A 16,472-nucleotide genomic window follows, 5' to 3' on the forward strand; every position below is an offset into this window, starting at 1 on the left:
ATCTAATTGCTACACACAAGTCTCGTGGCACAACGCCCGCGACGATTAGAAGAAACGTCTGTTTTTTATCGCAACAGCAAAGCTCAACTCTGGTAGGAGGTAACCATCACTCCTTTTTGAAAGCAAGGTCCTCAATCCTCTATTCAACGCCCTTCGTAGCACGGGACGTTGCGGTAGCAGTACCCGTGTCATGCTAGTTGCTCTTCTTATTAAGCATAAATGACCGTTTGTCACTAAGCCAATTCAATTTTTGTCGTTGGAAGAGATTCGCACTCTTAAGGTGAAACGAAGGATGGCAAAACAAGGATGAATCATAATCAAACGTGAATATCAGGAATAAAAGCTACATCTTAGAAAAGATACGTTCCCTAGAATATTGCCACGTATATGTGGCTCCATGTAAATGCTACGTTTCTGTAAGTACTTTTTGCTCGTGCGTGCTTTTGTTGGAAACACATTACTAATTATATTGAAAGTTAAGTACTTTTCGGAAACACAAGTCCTTCAATAGGTGCTTCTCCAAAAAGTACTTAAAAGTGCTTTTATAATTCCTAAACGCTTAAGCTTTTTTTGTCAAACGATCTCATAAACTAGTCATCCCCTTTTGACAGCATGCATGATGATCATTGGTGAAATCATTAAGCTAGGCAAAACTTTCGGACTACAATAAGGGAAGGAGGGAGAGAGAACTACATTTTATCTACGGTACGGACAGTTTTCAACACAGATATGTACATTCATCAAACAATAGTCTTTGTACTAACCCTCACAAACAGAACATTATGTGGAAGATGTCATGCATCTTTGTAAGTAACTTTGATGGATGGTGAGAAATTGGAAGAGGACGCGAGACCGCTGCTGCCGGGTCTGCCTGCTTTTCCTTCTTCTTTCTCCTCAGCTGGAAGAATTGCTGCATTATATCTGCACAATCCGATGCCAACACACCACGTCGGATGGTCATGTTTGGGTGGAATGGGTGGACAGGAGGAGCTGGTTTGTCCGAGTGCTCCGAGCTATTTCCTTCACCCCCTTCAGGGAAAAGTCTGCAAGCATATTTACAGGATGACCGGATAAGGTACTACGGAACGAAGAACAAAGACTGGATATCATATCTAGTGTAAAAAGGCTATGGGTTATGAAGAAGAACATAATTCGCGGCTATGAAGAAGAACATAATTCGCATACCTTATCCAGCTGCCATCAGCTCCGAGAAGCTTATTTGGAGCTCCCCATACAACAGTGTCGACTCTTGCTTGGAGTATCGCTCCAGCACACATAGGGCACGGTTCAAGTGTTACATACAGAGTGGTTTCCTGTGACATCAGAAAACAAAAATCTAAGTCTAAGGTGGAACAAAATCATCAATATGCATGTATATATATTGGAATAAAACTTGGAATGGGTACTAATAACTAAATAATAGAGAAATTACCGAAAGCCTCCATGACCGGAGAACGTTAGAAGCCTCCCGTATGCATATCATTTCTGCATGGGCTGTTGAATCCCGTAATTCTTCCACTCTGATACACATATCAATGTAAATATCCAGAAGAAAGCATTTACTACAAAACATACATATAAGCTAATAGAACTCACAGATTACATCCACGTGCAATAATCTTTCCTTGTTGTACCAGTACAGCCCCGACAGGTACCTCCCAAATATCAGCAGCCTTCTTAGCTTCGAGAAGTGCTTCTCTCATAAACATTTCATCCATTTTTCTTTGTTCAATTTCATGTGTATGTGCTTCTGCCCATTCGTCAAATCTGTCTCTGAGGACTTGCTTATTCCTCTGAAACCTCCTTTGTTTCAATTCCCCACCCATTTGCACATTGTCTGATACTCCTTCGGTCAACTTCTGACTGCCAAATTGGTCTATGCGCTCCATCGAACCACTTCCAGAGACAATGTTACCGGCATTTGAAATTTCTTCTACAACAGCAGACTTTACGCCACTAGCAATTAGTGGTTGAGATGACTCCACTTTTTCAATGCCAGAAGAAGAACCGCGAAAACTCTTTTGATTCTCGTTTGAACCTAAAATTCCCTCACTAGAAGACGCGGAAATGACTTTTGATGGCAACCCACTTTCTTCTTTATTAGGAGAAGACGGCGTGCCTGCTTCAAGATGTCTTACTTTGTCCCTTGATCTCAGTTTTCCACTTTGAGGAAATGATTTAGGCGGTTGCAGCTGATGTTCCACGTCTTTATCCCTTTTTGCATTCTTTTCATTGCTATCCTCGGTCTCATGGCCAGAAAACCATGCCTCACTACTTGCAGATTCATTTGATGAAGTCCTTCCGCCTGACTTCACAGCAGAATGAGGGGTTTCAGCGTGCGAAGTCCACCTCAGCCTAACAATATCTGCAACAATGTTCCATACGGACCTGCCCGTTCTCTTGACAACGGTACTTCCACTTGTTGTAGTAGCCTCTGATTTTTCTGCCTTGGGGGTTTTAAGAACAGATGTGTCTGTTACATCCCACATTTCATCAGCAGGCCCCTTGGTTCCAGAACCTCCAGATGAACGCCTTGAGTCATTTCCCTTTTTCTGAGAGTCTTCAGACCTATTTTGACTCGAATCCACTTGCCCATTCTTCTCACCTCCATGCGCCAATTTTGCTTCAGAAACTGTATTTGCATCCTGATTTTCGGAAGTTGAGACTTCATGTCTTGCTCTATCAAAGAACTCCCCAACAAACCGTGAAGATGACTTCTCCAAACGGTAAGCTGAATCCAAAGCATCTTCCGGATTAACAAGGTATAAAATCTCCCCTTCAGTCTGAGTGTTTCCATATCCGCTACTTGATTCTAGGAGCGAAACCGAAGTACCTAGCCCATCCCCATACTCCTCACCTCCATATACTGATTTTGCTTCAGAAACTGCATTCTCGTTCTGGTTTTCAGAAGTTGAGACTTCATGCCTTGCTTTCTGAACAAAATCCCCGAAAAACTGTGAAGATGATTTCTCCAAACGATAAGTTGAACCCAAAGCATCTTCAGGAATGAGGTATAAAATCTCCCCTTGAGTCTCGGAGTTTCCACTTCCACTGGATGATTCTCGGTGCAAAGCAGAAGTTTGGTTCCCCAAGTGAGTATGCAAGGCAGGCGAACCACTATCTGGAATTTCTTCAGAAATTTCCTGAGTTGCCATCCCACTTGATGACTCCATGATCAGTGATCCTCTAGCTATCAATTGAGAAGGGGGAGGCAGCAGCATTGCCTGTGGGCTTATCTTATGCCCCTCAACATTATGCGGTTGCATTGTAGCTTGGGAAACCACATTCAAAGATGATTGGAAACTAGAGGCTTCTCCCGAGCCACTTTGGGCCCCTTTTCTGAGTTTAACTTGCATGCGATTTTCATCAGTTTCATTATTTCTCCTCCTTGTTTCCTCCATTGATGAAGCAGTTAATATAATACCACTTTCTTGATTTATAGTTCTCTTCCTTGAAATTCTTTGAGAATTTGTAGTGCTATCTGAAGTAGGAACCAAGTTTGACTGCTGTACCTGGTTCGTAATTCCAGTTTCAGGTTGGACAATATTGGCCCCTTCAATACCACTGTCACAAATTTCTGATACTTCAGTGATTTGTGGGGACTTTCTTCCCAAGTTGACGAGTCCAATGACCTGCTGACCTATTTTGTGGCGTTGCACGTCTGTCTCATTTGCTGAACTCAGCAATAAATTTGTGTTTTCTTCCTGGTAAATCCTTCTTATATCAGTCTCCCTCCTTCTATCAGAGATCCCTTCAACATCAATAACTCGAATTTGCGAAATTTTTGAGGGCTTTTGGTGGTCTCTGTTTAACTCTTCATTTTGACTGGTATATTCAGCTGTGTTGTAACGTTCATCTTGCCTTTCCTGCACCAAGTTTGTAGCTATCGCTAGGTTTTCTTCCCTTTCTCTGAGTCTCTCCTGGGACAAGAAAGTTGTTTCAACATCACTTCCACGGATTTCTGATTCGTTGCGTTCTTGAAATATTCTTCGAGATTCATTCACGCCAACACCAACAGCTTGGTTCTGTGTTTGACTATATTGTTCTCTTGTTCCCTTAGTCAAGTATGAATTCTCTTGCTCATAGTCAAATTGCTTGCGGGATCCAGAGGCCTCTCCGAACTCACTTTGATTGGTCTTCGACACTCTTGAATTCATCTCTGACGATTTCCCACCAGCCTTAGCTTCTTCAGCTACTACTTCTGTAAGCTTCTTTTCTGTCTTCTTCCTCCAATCCCACATGACACCACCCTCAACTGCAGTGTTTCTTTGTTTTGTTATTTCTCCTCTGCCCTCGGAATCATCCATGTACTTCCTGTAATCTTCAATGACCTGCCCACCAAATCTACCTCCAATATCAAATTTTGAATCCTCGTACACACTTGAAGCTGATTCCCCAAAGAAGCCGTGCTTATCCTGAGCATCTGCCTCACTTTCGAAATCGCCAGAAGATGATAAGGAGTAATAAGAAGAAGTAGAACCTCCTTTCATTCCCCTACAATTCTCACCTCTCAAAAACACTTCCCTCTCTTCTTTCTGTCTAAAATCCCCTTCACTCAAATCAACTGTGGCTGATCCAAATTGGCGCTTCAAATTACTCTCCGATGTATTCACCTTAACATTACTTTTCTTCTTCCTACTGTTACACTCACTACTATTGTCTGGTTCGATGTCCACTTGCACTCCCTTAGAAGAACTTCCATTTTTCTCTCTACCACGAACACTCACCGTCTCTACTTCTACTCTCTTAGATGAACCGGCATTTCTCTCTCTACCACTAAAACTCCTCCCACTCTCCTCTTCTACTCTCTTTGATGAACCAGCATTTCTCTCTCGATCAATCAATATCCTCCAACTCCTTTCTTCTGCTCTCTTAAATGAACTCTCATTTCTCTCACTACCAATCAAACTCCTACTCTCCTCTTCTCCTCTCTTTGATGAACCGACATTTCTCCCTCTACCACTCAAAATCCTCCTACCTTCCTTCTCCAGTCTCTTAACCGAAATCTCATTTCTCTCTCTCAGAAAACACTCCCCACCCAATTCCTCACTCAACAAGCTGAGCATAGCCTCAGCGTCATCAAGATCACCCGAATCACAAACTCCACCCCCTCCCTCCCCATCAACCACACAACTACACCTCCCCTTCCTTCTCCTACCCCTCCTATCACACACATTCCTCTCCCTAATCGAGCAAGGGAGTTCACAACAACCCCAGTCCGGCCTACATTCCTGAACACGATAACTACACCCGTCCCCGACACCCAAAACCAACCTTCTAGAAGCTGACCGTTGAAGCAATGTGGACTGCCTCAACCCATACAAGTAACAAGGGTTTATGGCCACTCTACGGACTGAAAATCCACAACAATTACAACAACAACATGATTGTGATGATGAACAACGAATTGGGTTAATCGGGTTTCTGTCAAATCTTTCATTCAACAAGTAAGAGTAATCATTGAAGCAATATGACAGAGAGCCTTGCCTTCTGCTTCTCACAGAATATAAACTCGAGCTAAAATATGTGTTCTGCATATTTCTACCTGTAGAGAGAGAGAGAGAGAGAGAGATAGAGAGAGAGAGAGAGACGGAAGAAGAAGAAGTTTACCTTTGAACTGAGATGTGGGTTTTGGAGAGCTAGTGAGAGTGGAGCTCTGAGTGAAGTAAAGGTGTGGTCTTTTGGGTAGATCAGAATCCAGACTGCTAAGCTGGAAAAGCAACGAGCAGGACAGAACCAACTAGGAGAGCGATTCAAAATTGAGTTGACTCGTTGGGTGCACTAACTCGGTCGATTTTTTGGGCTCAAACATTTGTTTGGGTCGAGTTGTTCTTGGACACCAATTTCTGGACCAGAAATTGGATAGAAGCTAATGTGGGTTTGACTGGGCTTAATGCTTTATGGACACTAATTTATCAACCAAGAAACCAATTTCTGGTTCATTGGGATACATTAATATTGAGTTTTTATGACCTTAATTCAATTGGCAGGAAGAGCCCTCGTCCAATGAAAATAATTTGTGTTAGGGGTGTCTGACCTCGTCATATGTAGGGCTTCTAGCACAAAATCTATAATTTAGTCTCATCCAGTTCCACAAGATCTTATTTAGTAAAAAAATTATCTTAGTCAAACAATCCTATCAAATATCTTCTCAAAATATCCAACTAACCTACCAACAACGACCCACGTAGAGATGCAAACTTTGTGTTACCATTATTTGAGTGGTATATATGATGATATTTGGAGTATCAATCTTTACACTTTCACAGCTCAACTTGCAAGCACAAAATTCATATAGATCCGACCAAATTATTTATGCTCATCACAAGTTTGCAAATCAATACTACAAGGAAGTTGAGGAGTGGGTGGAACGTGGGAGAGATAACTAGTTAACTATTAATAGTATGTGACGCCAGTCGATCATCATCCATTGCAATCAATCAATCATGAAAGAAAGAAAGGATAAAATTTAAATCCAAACCAATGAGCAATACAATATTAAAACGTATTAGGAAACCAACTTTCAACTTACCACTCTGTCTTCCCCCCATTTGTATAATCTACTGACCCATAAGATGTGTATGCAAAAATAAACAATCTCAAACAAGCAACTGAGTAACCATCACGGTATGGTCTAATAATTAGGGATGAATGTTAGGCATGTATTTCAAAATATACGTTATGGATTGGATTCTTGACGTTGGTGAATCATCGTACACGATGGTGGGCAGAGAGAGGCTACAATGCCTTTGTGAGTCTTAATGGCCCCTGAAAAGATGGATTGCTATGGTCGAAACCACTAGCTAATCCCTTTTTTGAAGAAAGAAAAACAAGTAACTGAGTAAGTGCATAATTAACCAACTACCATTATTTTTCATGCATTAATGTCAACTATCCCCCTTACATGATAATAAACATTTCAAATGGCTGCCGACAATGATAAACAGGATAGTGAGCCTCACTACCATCATTTGAAGATCGTGAGCAAAAATATTTTCAAAAATAATAATATTAAAATAAAATTTGGCCACCAGGGTTTGTACAGTTGTTCTAATTCCAGAGTACCATGTACGTAAAATGCCATATTTTTCCATGCATGGTTGGGGTGGGTGTGTGACGCTAAATTCTGTCCACAAAAGACCTCCTGCCTTGGATGTTTGGTAGGTCACCTTAATCTTAGTGGAAGTCCTTCCACCAAAATAATGGAAGAAAGATTGATAACGATACCTGTGCATTTGGCGTTCCAAGGATTTTTCTTTACTCTTGATCGATATGACTTATGATATTGACACTTTTATAGTTTCTTTGTGGGATTTATATAAAGATTTTTTAGTATACTTCCTAGTATTCTATATTTTTAAGTTTTTAATTGTTATATTTTTATTTTTTTATCAAAGATATAAGGGCTAAAATCTAATGATTAAATTTTTTGGAATATAAAATACTCAAAAATACTACAGAATTGTCGACATTGTACATGGGGTTGGAAGAGTGAAACATTTTGTTTTACCGACATGGTCCTTCAAATTTGGATTGGGTACTAGTTAGTTGTCATCCAAAATTTTTACTCGATCTAAATTAATCTCATTTGAAACCATTACGAGATGATCTAGTAGTTGGAGATAAATTTCATGCCCATATTTCACACGGCACATCGTGGATTTGATTTCTGGTGCTGGTGAATCACACAACGGTGACTAAGAGGAGGTTGAAATATCTCTGTGAGTTTTCTCGACCCCTGAAAGAGTTGACTTATGCGGCGAAACCACCAGTTGGTCCCCTTTTAAAAGAAATAATCTCATGTGGACAACAATTAACTTGTAAACCTAGTGAAAAACAACACTTCATTTATCTTTATCTAATTAAACAACAAATACAGGTGCCAATGAGTTCAAATTAACACTATTTTAAGAGATTGTGAATAAAACGTGTTATTCTGTAATTTGATTTACGAAAATAAATTGATTCATTGGTTTTGTTTAGGGCCCCCAGCCAGCCCCTAAACTCCTAAACTAATCGTAAATTCGCAATCAATCTTGTCGATGTCTCCAAAACCTTCTAAAAAAAAGTCTTCTCTTCTAGACATGCAAGCGTGACACGAAAGGTTGCCAACCACACAACATCAATCAGCTCGACAAAGCACATTACTACATTAGAAATTGAAATTCTTCTGTTTTCACATGGAAATCACTCCCGCTTTGTTCCACATTCCGCCCAAAGCAACATGACACGGTTATCATTTTCCCAAGTAGGACAATGGGAAAATTTGAGTGTGTTTCAGAATATGTTGTATATCGAAATGTTTTATTGTTATTTTATTTTGTTTGTGACCACAGTCAAACAGATAATGTGTCATCAATATAAAATAAGTACGTTAATCAATACTTAAGTAATAATTCAATTATCAAAATCTACATTATTTGATTTACAATATTTAGTTTAACATTACCATAATTTGAAATACATGCCGACAATATATTTATATAAGTTGGTAGGAAAAACAAAGGAACATCATGACACGACCACAAGCTTACCGACCATCCCACCACCAAGAGCGGCCGCGTGGCCCTTCCTTCCCTGGCTAACTCACTGTAATACAATTAACAAGTAGGTTGAATTATCAAAACTCCTGCACGTTACATCTTGAAGCTAACGTTATTAAATTAGGATATACTTTGCATCCCCTTATGTGGGTACACACGTATTCTTCTATTTGTAAATAGCGTATTTTTATAGAACAAAATCAATGATCGGAACTTTTTAATTTATTAATCTTCATTTTAAGATCATTCTTTAAAAAAATTATTCAAATTAGAGATCGTTTAATCATCTAAACATATCCAATAAATAGACGTTCATCATGAATATGCATGTTAGGTACCTAGACTTTTGATTTATTCAGTACATTTGAACGATGAAATGACCTCCGATTAAAATGAGTTTTGTAGAGGTGATCTTTAAATAAAGATTAAATAATTAAACGACTCTAATTATGAAATTTGTACTGTAGAAATACACTATTTCGCAAGGGGTGAACAAGCTCATCCTCAAATAAATGAATGCAAGTATTATCCATTGAATAATTGTGAATATTCCACTATTACTAGGCATGAAGATCCCAAAACGCAGTTTATATAAAACCGATATATCCCAAGTATAGTCAATCTCTTTTGTATGTAAGAAAAACTGAGATGGTATACCTTTCCTTGTCGGTGACCCTCTCCAAGTCATGCTTGGCCATGAGAATAATCATCGAGTTGTAACCTGTATATGGTGCATGACCTTCATACCAACGGTCTGCATTGAAAAAATAAATCTTCAACCAGTGTACAAGTTCTTAGGCAATATTTATGAGATCCTAATTAATTATTTGGTTTGAAATTCGCCTTTAACCATAATTGTTCATAAAATATCTCACTAACAAGGAAAAAGAATAATACTATATCGTAATACTAATGACAGATAAATGTGTTTTAGTTAAATAGAATCTAATAAGACTATATTACGAAAAAAATTACTCGTAGATGAAGTTTTCCACTCGTTAAACATGCATATGATTTTCCACTCGTTAAACATGCATATAATTTTGTTTTTCTTGCATGGAAAAATATGTATAGGAAAATTCATCACACGATCGAGGTCAAGTATATTGGGTTTTCTTTTCTATTTATCTATATCATTAACTCCAATTTAAAAATAGTACGCTTATTATTAAACTAGGCATCATTCATTGGCAATATTGTCGTTTTTTATGTTGACAAAGAAGCATAAATCTAGAAAAAAAATGAAAAATTACATTAGAATATCACAAGACCACAAGATTCTAACTATATTTACAACTAGCAAATAACGACAAAAAAAAAAGAAAAAGGAACTTACTAAAAAAACAAAACCCAAACTACGTGATAAGAATTTCAACTTGAGTTTGTTAAAAATGAAAATCTTATTTATCATGACAATCCACTTTTGGCTTACAATTCAAACCAATGCACTATAATTTGAGGATTGTGGGGTTACATTTACAAAGTGGGATTCAAATCAATGCACTATAATGTGAGGTTGTGGGGTTACATTTACGAAGTGGGTTGGATATTCTAAGGATATAATATTTCTTAATTTGCATGTTTTTCTTTCTTTTCTTTTGTATTTTTTGTCTGTATTTGTATAGGTGGCTGCCCAATGCTCACTGCAGCCCTCACTCTCGAACGAATCGTGCAAACACCTTGGAAGATTTTTTTCTTGACATGTCTTCCGCTTAACATATGTATACGTACAATTAATACAGGGCCAAATCCCCATGTAGACCAGTCAAAGCAGATAATTGGGATCTTAAAAAATGCTTTTCTCCCATCGGGTCTGTTAGAACTGAGTCAGCTGACCACCTCAAGATAATATTACATTTGCATGAATACTATTGGGGCAGCTTTTTTAGATATTTTAATTTTTACAGAGTAGAGAGGAGCAATTTTTTTAAAAGAATTTTAACGAAAAGTTTTTAGTACTATTTATTTTAACGGAAAATTATATTTTCACATTAAAAAATCAATCATAGTATTTATTTTATCCTTTATTTTATCTTTATTGTTAAAACTCAAAGTTTTCAAATCATTTTCATTAGTTTTCCTTTTTTAAGGGAACTTTAACTAAAAGCCACATTTTTACACTTAAAAGTTAATCCTAGTACTATTCACTTTACTCTTTATTTTGTCCTTATCGTTAAAACTCAAAGTTTTCAAGCTATTTTTATTAGTTTTTTTTTTTTATTTATTGAGAATATAATCACGAGGCATTGTTGTTTTTCTAAATTATATCTACAAATTTATTTTTTGTTTTAGTATACGTCAAAAGTGGGTAGTGAAAATCTCTATCGTCTAAAGTGTTAAAGGTATTTCTCGTTGCTATTGTGTATTATGTACATGGACGGAGCCAATGAAGGCTCACTAGGGTCATATACCCCCACTCAAGTGATTCGTTTGTTAAGTTGTAGACTACAATTATATAATACACACGCGTTATCTTTAAAGTAAATATATGTATCTAATATCTAACATACCTTCATACTGCATATACTCCATATTAAATATTATATGAGCAAAAGTGCTCTTCTTCTGTCATTCAAACTGAAAAACCTCTCATGTGTAATCATGTATTAATATTTTTCTTATCACTTTGTCACTTTCTACTACTACATTGAAATTTTAGTAACATTGGAATTGTGATGCATCATCATTTGAAATCATCCCTATTATCATATTAGGTATAAGCCATACTATAATAAGATTTTCTTAGTTGATTTTCGAATTGCCCCCACTAAAAGAAATTTCTAACTCCGTCCCTGATTATGTATAAAGAAAATATCTGTATATTCAAGAACTCATGTCAATTCGCTCTAATTCTCAACTCAATTAAGTCTACTATTAGACTAGTTGAGTTCTTTGAAAATAATTTATTCCGCTACTAATGAATCTATGTTACGAGAACGGAATATCCACATGAATGATTAGTTTTTGTCTTGATGCTTTTGTGTAACGTTGCTGGCTTCCGCTATATATCTTTGTGGAAGCTGCAGCTTTTTGCTGCTTATTTTTATTTTCTCTTTAATATATTTTATTTATCAAAAAGAACTTTGTTGTCTACTTTTTTTATACTATGAGATAAGATCTATAAAAATTTATCCCGACGTTATAAACGTCAATAATGAAATATATATTTGCAGGGACCAGTACGTACGTGTATATATACATACATACATACATACATATATATATATATATAGGTTGCTTTTTTTTTTCTTTTTTTTTTTGAAAGAAACGATATAGTTTCATTAATAACCAACCACTTACAAGGATGCCAGATGGGTACATAAGCTCCAATAATTAATTTATTGATATGGAGGTAATGACCACAAATTACAAATAATTTTAAAACCCCTATACGGCAATTACTCAAAACACACCACTACAACGAGGAGTCCCGATATTGATATGACCCATAAGTGGCATACCAAGCACCAAAACCTACGCTAGGCAGAAGGCTGCAAAATCGCAGTAGCGACACAAACCAATTGTCAAAGCAATACAGAACAGTCATAAAAACTAGACATAAAATAAAAGAACAGGGTGACGAGTGACAGGTCCACAAAGAGATCCAGCTGCAAGTCTGCATTGGGCATGGGTAGCAAAGGTAGAGGCACTTGTAGGAATGTCGGGATGAGTGGGAGGCCAGCTGTAGCCGGGATGAGCTCAAAGAGGTGGGGAGGAAGATCCAGCTAGTGCCACCATAGTTGTCGGAACGCTCCACACCCTAAAACCAACATAAAAGTACCAAGAGCCGCCTGCGATTCCTCCGGCCGGAGTTGGTCGTAGTGATTGCAAGAAAAGCGGTTGCAGTGCCATCCCCACCACCACAACGAACCCAAAGAGGACAAAATGATAGTTTCAAGGGCAGAGCCCTCGGATGTCCAATCAACCGAGAGAAACCAACTGGCAAATATGCACACCAACAAATCGAGAGACCAAGAAGCCGCCGCCGGAAAGCTCCAAGTGCAAACTCTACCCAGGAGCAACACAAAACCGAAAAATGAAATCTCTGGAGGCAAGACAGCCACCAACCAGGTAAGAAGAGCAAAAAAAGAAAAAGAACTGCAAGTCCAATACCCACAAACCAACCCAGAAAACCCACCCAAAACCGCAGATCTAAGCCCCAAACAGGAGCCCAATGCAGTAATAGATCGGGGGAGTGGGTCGGAGGCTCGCAAAAGCTATGAGAATTGGAACTGCATAGAAGAGTATGAGGAGAATTACAACCAATCAAATGTCAAGTGTATATTATATAACAATTTGCATAGTTTTATTTCAAATGGAAAAACTCAACGACAAATACAATATATTAAAACATAAACACTTAATGAGATTATATATAAAATCACAAATCACTGACTTGTTTCTTGAAGATAGAAGCTTGCGAAAGCAATCTCCTAAGACAGAAATTCGTCCCTACACCAGTACAGCAGTTCAATGGACGTCTATCTTGCAGGATACAACTATCTAATCCAAGTTCTTGCACTCGAACTCGGATTCTTGGCGAATTGGTTGTGGTTTTTCTCTATGAACTGTGAAGGATTTGATGGAAGATTGATATACTTGTTTCTGATCCGACAACCATATATAATGGCATAAATGAGCATTTGAAACCGTTCATTTTTATCTTTAAGAACGGTTACAACCGTTCATGTGATCGGTTTTATCATTTCAGAAAAAAAAAAAAAAAACTGAATGAAAAAGATCAAAAACGTAAAAATGATACTTGGGTTTTTCGTCCATCCGAGCCCCAAGGCGCAAGGCCCATCTTTGACATTTAATATATACACCCAAACCCTCCAAGTCTAAGGCCTAAGGTCCATGACTTTGACCCAATTCAATTCAAACCATAAGTGAGTGAACTCACTTATAAAGATGTAGAGTAAAAGGTATGTGGGACTGGCAGTCCCACGTAACACAAGTTCCAACAAGGTGCAGGTCGGGCCAAGGAAACAAAGAGGAAAGAGAGAGCAGTGGCTGGAGGGGTTTGGGGGTGCGGATGGAAAGGAAAAAAATGTGGAAAGCAGCAAGGGCAGGGAGCAGGAAGCGAGGGGTAGAGAGGTTAGGAGGAGGGGCATGCTAGAGAGAGGTGGGAGGGGCTGCCACCAGCCCAAGCCTAAGCAAGGGACCGGCGGCTGAAGGTTTGCAAGGTTAGGGTTTGTTTCCTAGAGAGAGAAACCTATGATAGTCGTAACTTGGTCTTGCTTTTACTTTACTATATATCATATTTCTTATGCATGCATGTTTGTTGGAGGTGACAAGGAAATGGATGGATACGTTCGTAACGAATTTTTTGGCCCTATGGTAATGTGATTATTATGTGTCCGATTTGTCGAATATATGCTCTTCTTATATTTAGGTGGTGATTCACTGATTTCATTACGCATCAAGTCAGACTTTATGTATATTAATTCGACCTTATGGAGCCCATGCATGTTAGTTTTTACCCTAAACCCTAATTGTTGGAGCACGTAAAATAGAAGGGACCGTATTTTTGTTTGTTCTTTTTGAGTGAAGGGTTAATAGTGCTTAATTCCTTACAACTTTGCTAAAAAGTGCTTTCCTACATGGAGCACTTCAACACCTGAGAATAATATCTAATTTTATATGAGTAATATTACACTTATTGCATTTTTTATACTATGGTTGTACCACTTTTATAAAAGATGTAAAGTTCACCAACACATTTAAATCTTATCTTTATTAAAGAGAATTCAGATATGATATAAAAGATGTAGTAAAAATGGCATTACTAAATCACTATCTTTTCCTTAATTGAGCTCAAGAATTCTATAAAAGTACCATTAAATACAAACAACCAATGATAAACTACCCACTTGATCACACACATTCTTCTCTCCTCCAGTGAGAGCCATTATAACCGTAGTGTGAGTGAGTTTCGTTTTCGTTTTTATGCGTAGCTGCACGCTGGCCCTGGTTATGGCCAGGGTCGATGGCAGTCTCTTGTTTTCCTTTTGTCTTCTTCTTTTCCTTTCCCTTACTGTTTTGTGCAATAATCCCAACCCTGTTCCGTACCGATCTACCCTTCACGATCTCATTTTCCTGCTACTTTCCTTGCCTCTGATTTCACCATCTTGCGTCCCAAATTCCGATCATCTGTTTCCTCTACCATCTTCACAAATTGGCTCCATTATTTTTCCACCAATCCTCAATTCGATTCACCTGCCTTTTTCTGCAATTTTTCGCGTTTCTACGGGAGGATGTGTAGAGCTTTGTCTCGGGTGTTCACACCATCACCTTTGTTGACCTTTGTTAGTCCTTCTTGGTGTTCACCCTTGTTGGCGATGTCGCTTGTCGGATCTTTCTTCCCATAGGCTTCCTTTATTTCTTGGTGGCGTCCGTTCGCATGGTCCGTAGAGGATGGTGAAGTCTATTTCATCCTCAATTTTTTGGATTCTGGATGGTGTCATGACATGCGCTAGTGTGTTTCTGGGCTTTTTTATAACTGTTCTTTTGTTGGTAATAAACTTACCATTTAAAAAAATGAAAAAAACTACCCACATGAATTATGATAAGCTATCTACTTAATGATCTCTCTGAGTAATTTCAATTAATATTTTCTTCATCGAGCTCAAAACCATTAATTTCTATTTGAGTAGTATTCGAAACACCATACAACCTGAGCAATTTCATTCGTTTATTTATTCACAAAAAACAGTAACTTGTCACATGAGTTGGTAAACAAACAACGATGATAAGCCCCACTTGATGAGAGATTTTTCAGTATGATCGGTACACGAGGTGGTACACCATGTGTTACTATACAAATGTTGCAATATGTGTGTTAAGTTAATTACTAACTTAAAAAATAAAAATTCCCACTACTTCTATAAAAATACATAGTATATCATTCGTATTCGCATCACAATGAAAAATTTCTCCCAAGATTCACAAATGACAATTCCAATGAACCAGAAGACACAATGCATGCATGCTACAATTTTCCTGTGAAATGGCACGCACTCATTGGTCAATAACCTTTACGAACAGCAGTATATGGTCGTATCCTGCATTGGTTGAAATGATGAATGAAATTTTAGTAATGATACAGTTACCACATATTTGTATCAGTATATGGTCGTATCCTGCATTGGTTGAAATGATGAATGAAATTTTAGTAATGATACAGTTACCACATATTTGTATCATCTTTCAAATAGGAATATGGTTTATCAATATATACGAGTTCTTTTTTACTAGAAAAATAATACAAATATATAATAAGAGTAATATTTTTTATAATTATTTCATGACGGCATAATTTATTTTTAGGGTTTGGTGACCGAAGCGGAGTCTTTGTTTCTTTCACGGTCTCGACGGCCTCTTTGCCACATTCCCATTTCATGCATGCAACAAACATGTTAAATATATTCAGAGCCGGCGGCCAACTGCTGCCCGGCCACCTTAATTAACACGCGTCTACAATGATTTACAAAAAGTTGAAAATATTAATCATTCTTAATTTTTTATTATTTTTTTAACGGGTCATAGTATACAATGAAAATAAAATAACGTTACGTCACTATAATTGAGCTATCCAAAATTAAGTATTTACAAAAAATCAATCTAATCCTTATGCTAAAGAGAGATGGCGATTGGTATGAGTCAATCGAAGTTACTCTGTGATCTTATGGAAATGGCAAAGCAGTTGAGGCTTTTAGTATTAGTTTGGGGCTGCTATGTTTTTTTTTTTTTTTAACTGTTTCTACTGTGTTGTGAGAATAAACAATTGTAAAATAATGAAGGTAAATGTTTGATGAACTATAGTGCTAAAGGTGATTTTAACAAAGAAAGATGGGGTTAGGATTGCTAGTAAAAGTTTCATGAATGGTATTGCTCGCCTGCCTCTAATGAAAAAAATATCATTTTTTA

The 16,472-nt window shown here is 37.7% G+C and overlaps 1 protein-coding gene across 2 annotated transcripts; it reads right to left on the reverse strand.

The window, feature by feature from the left end:
• Nucleotides 1-617: 617 nt before the first annotated feature.
• On the reverse strand, nucleotides 618-5,932 carry LOC137732515 (tRNA(adenine(34)) deaminase, chloroplastic). 2 transcript variants are annotated; one of them, XM_088687670.1, is made up of 5 exons: nucleotides 5,611-5,928; nucleotides 1,597-5,353; nucleotides 1,433-1,520; nucleotides 1,186-1,313; nucleotides 618-1,043 (listed from the first exon to the last, which is right to left on the reverse strand). In XM_088687670.1, the coding sequence occupies exons 2-5, from the start codon at nucleotides 5,064-5,066 to the stop codon at nucleotides 767-769; spliced, it is 3,963 nt and encodes a 1,320-aa protein (XP_088543796.1). In that variant the 5' UTR covers nucleotides 5,067-5,353; nucleotides 5,611-5,928; the 3' UTR covers nucleotides 618-766. The 2 variants fall into 2 exon arrangements, with proteins under 2 accessions (XP_088543796.1, XP_068327938.2); XM_068471837.2 differs by having other exon boundaries at nucleotides 1,597-5,932.
• Between the last annotated feature and the right edge of the window lie 10,540 nt (nucleotides 5,933-16,472).

Source organism: Pyrus communis, chromosome 16 (genome assembly GCF_041283825.1).
Source record: "Pyrus communis isolate YQ-2024b chromosome 16, ASM4128382v1, whole genome shotgun sequence".
Classification (NCBI taxonomy): Eukaryota; Viridiplantae; Streptophyta; class Magnoliopsida; order Rosales; family Rosaceae; genus Pyrus; species Pyrus communis.

Excerpts from the sequence above, each read along its gene's own strand:
- LOC137732515 (XM_068471837.2), bottom strand. The coding sequence starts at position 5,537 with ATGCAGAACACATATTTTAGCTCGAGTTTATATTCTGTGAGAAGCAGA. Across the intron at positions 1,521-1,596 it reads ATTGCACGTGGATGTAATCT|AGTGGAAGAATTACGGGATT; the intron begins GTGAGTTCTATT and ends TATGTGTATCAG. Across the intron at positions 1,044-1,185 it reads GCTGATGGCAGCTGGATAAG|ACTTTTCCCTGAAGGGGGTG; the intron begins GTATGCGAATTA and ends ATATGCTTGCAG.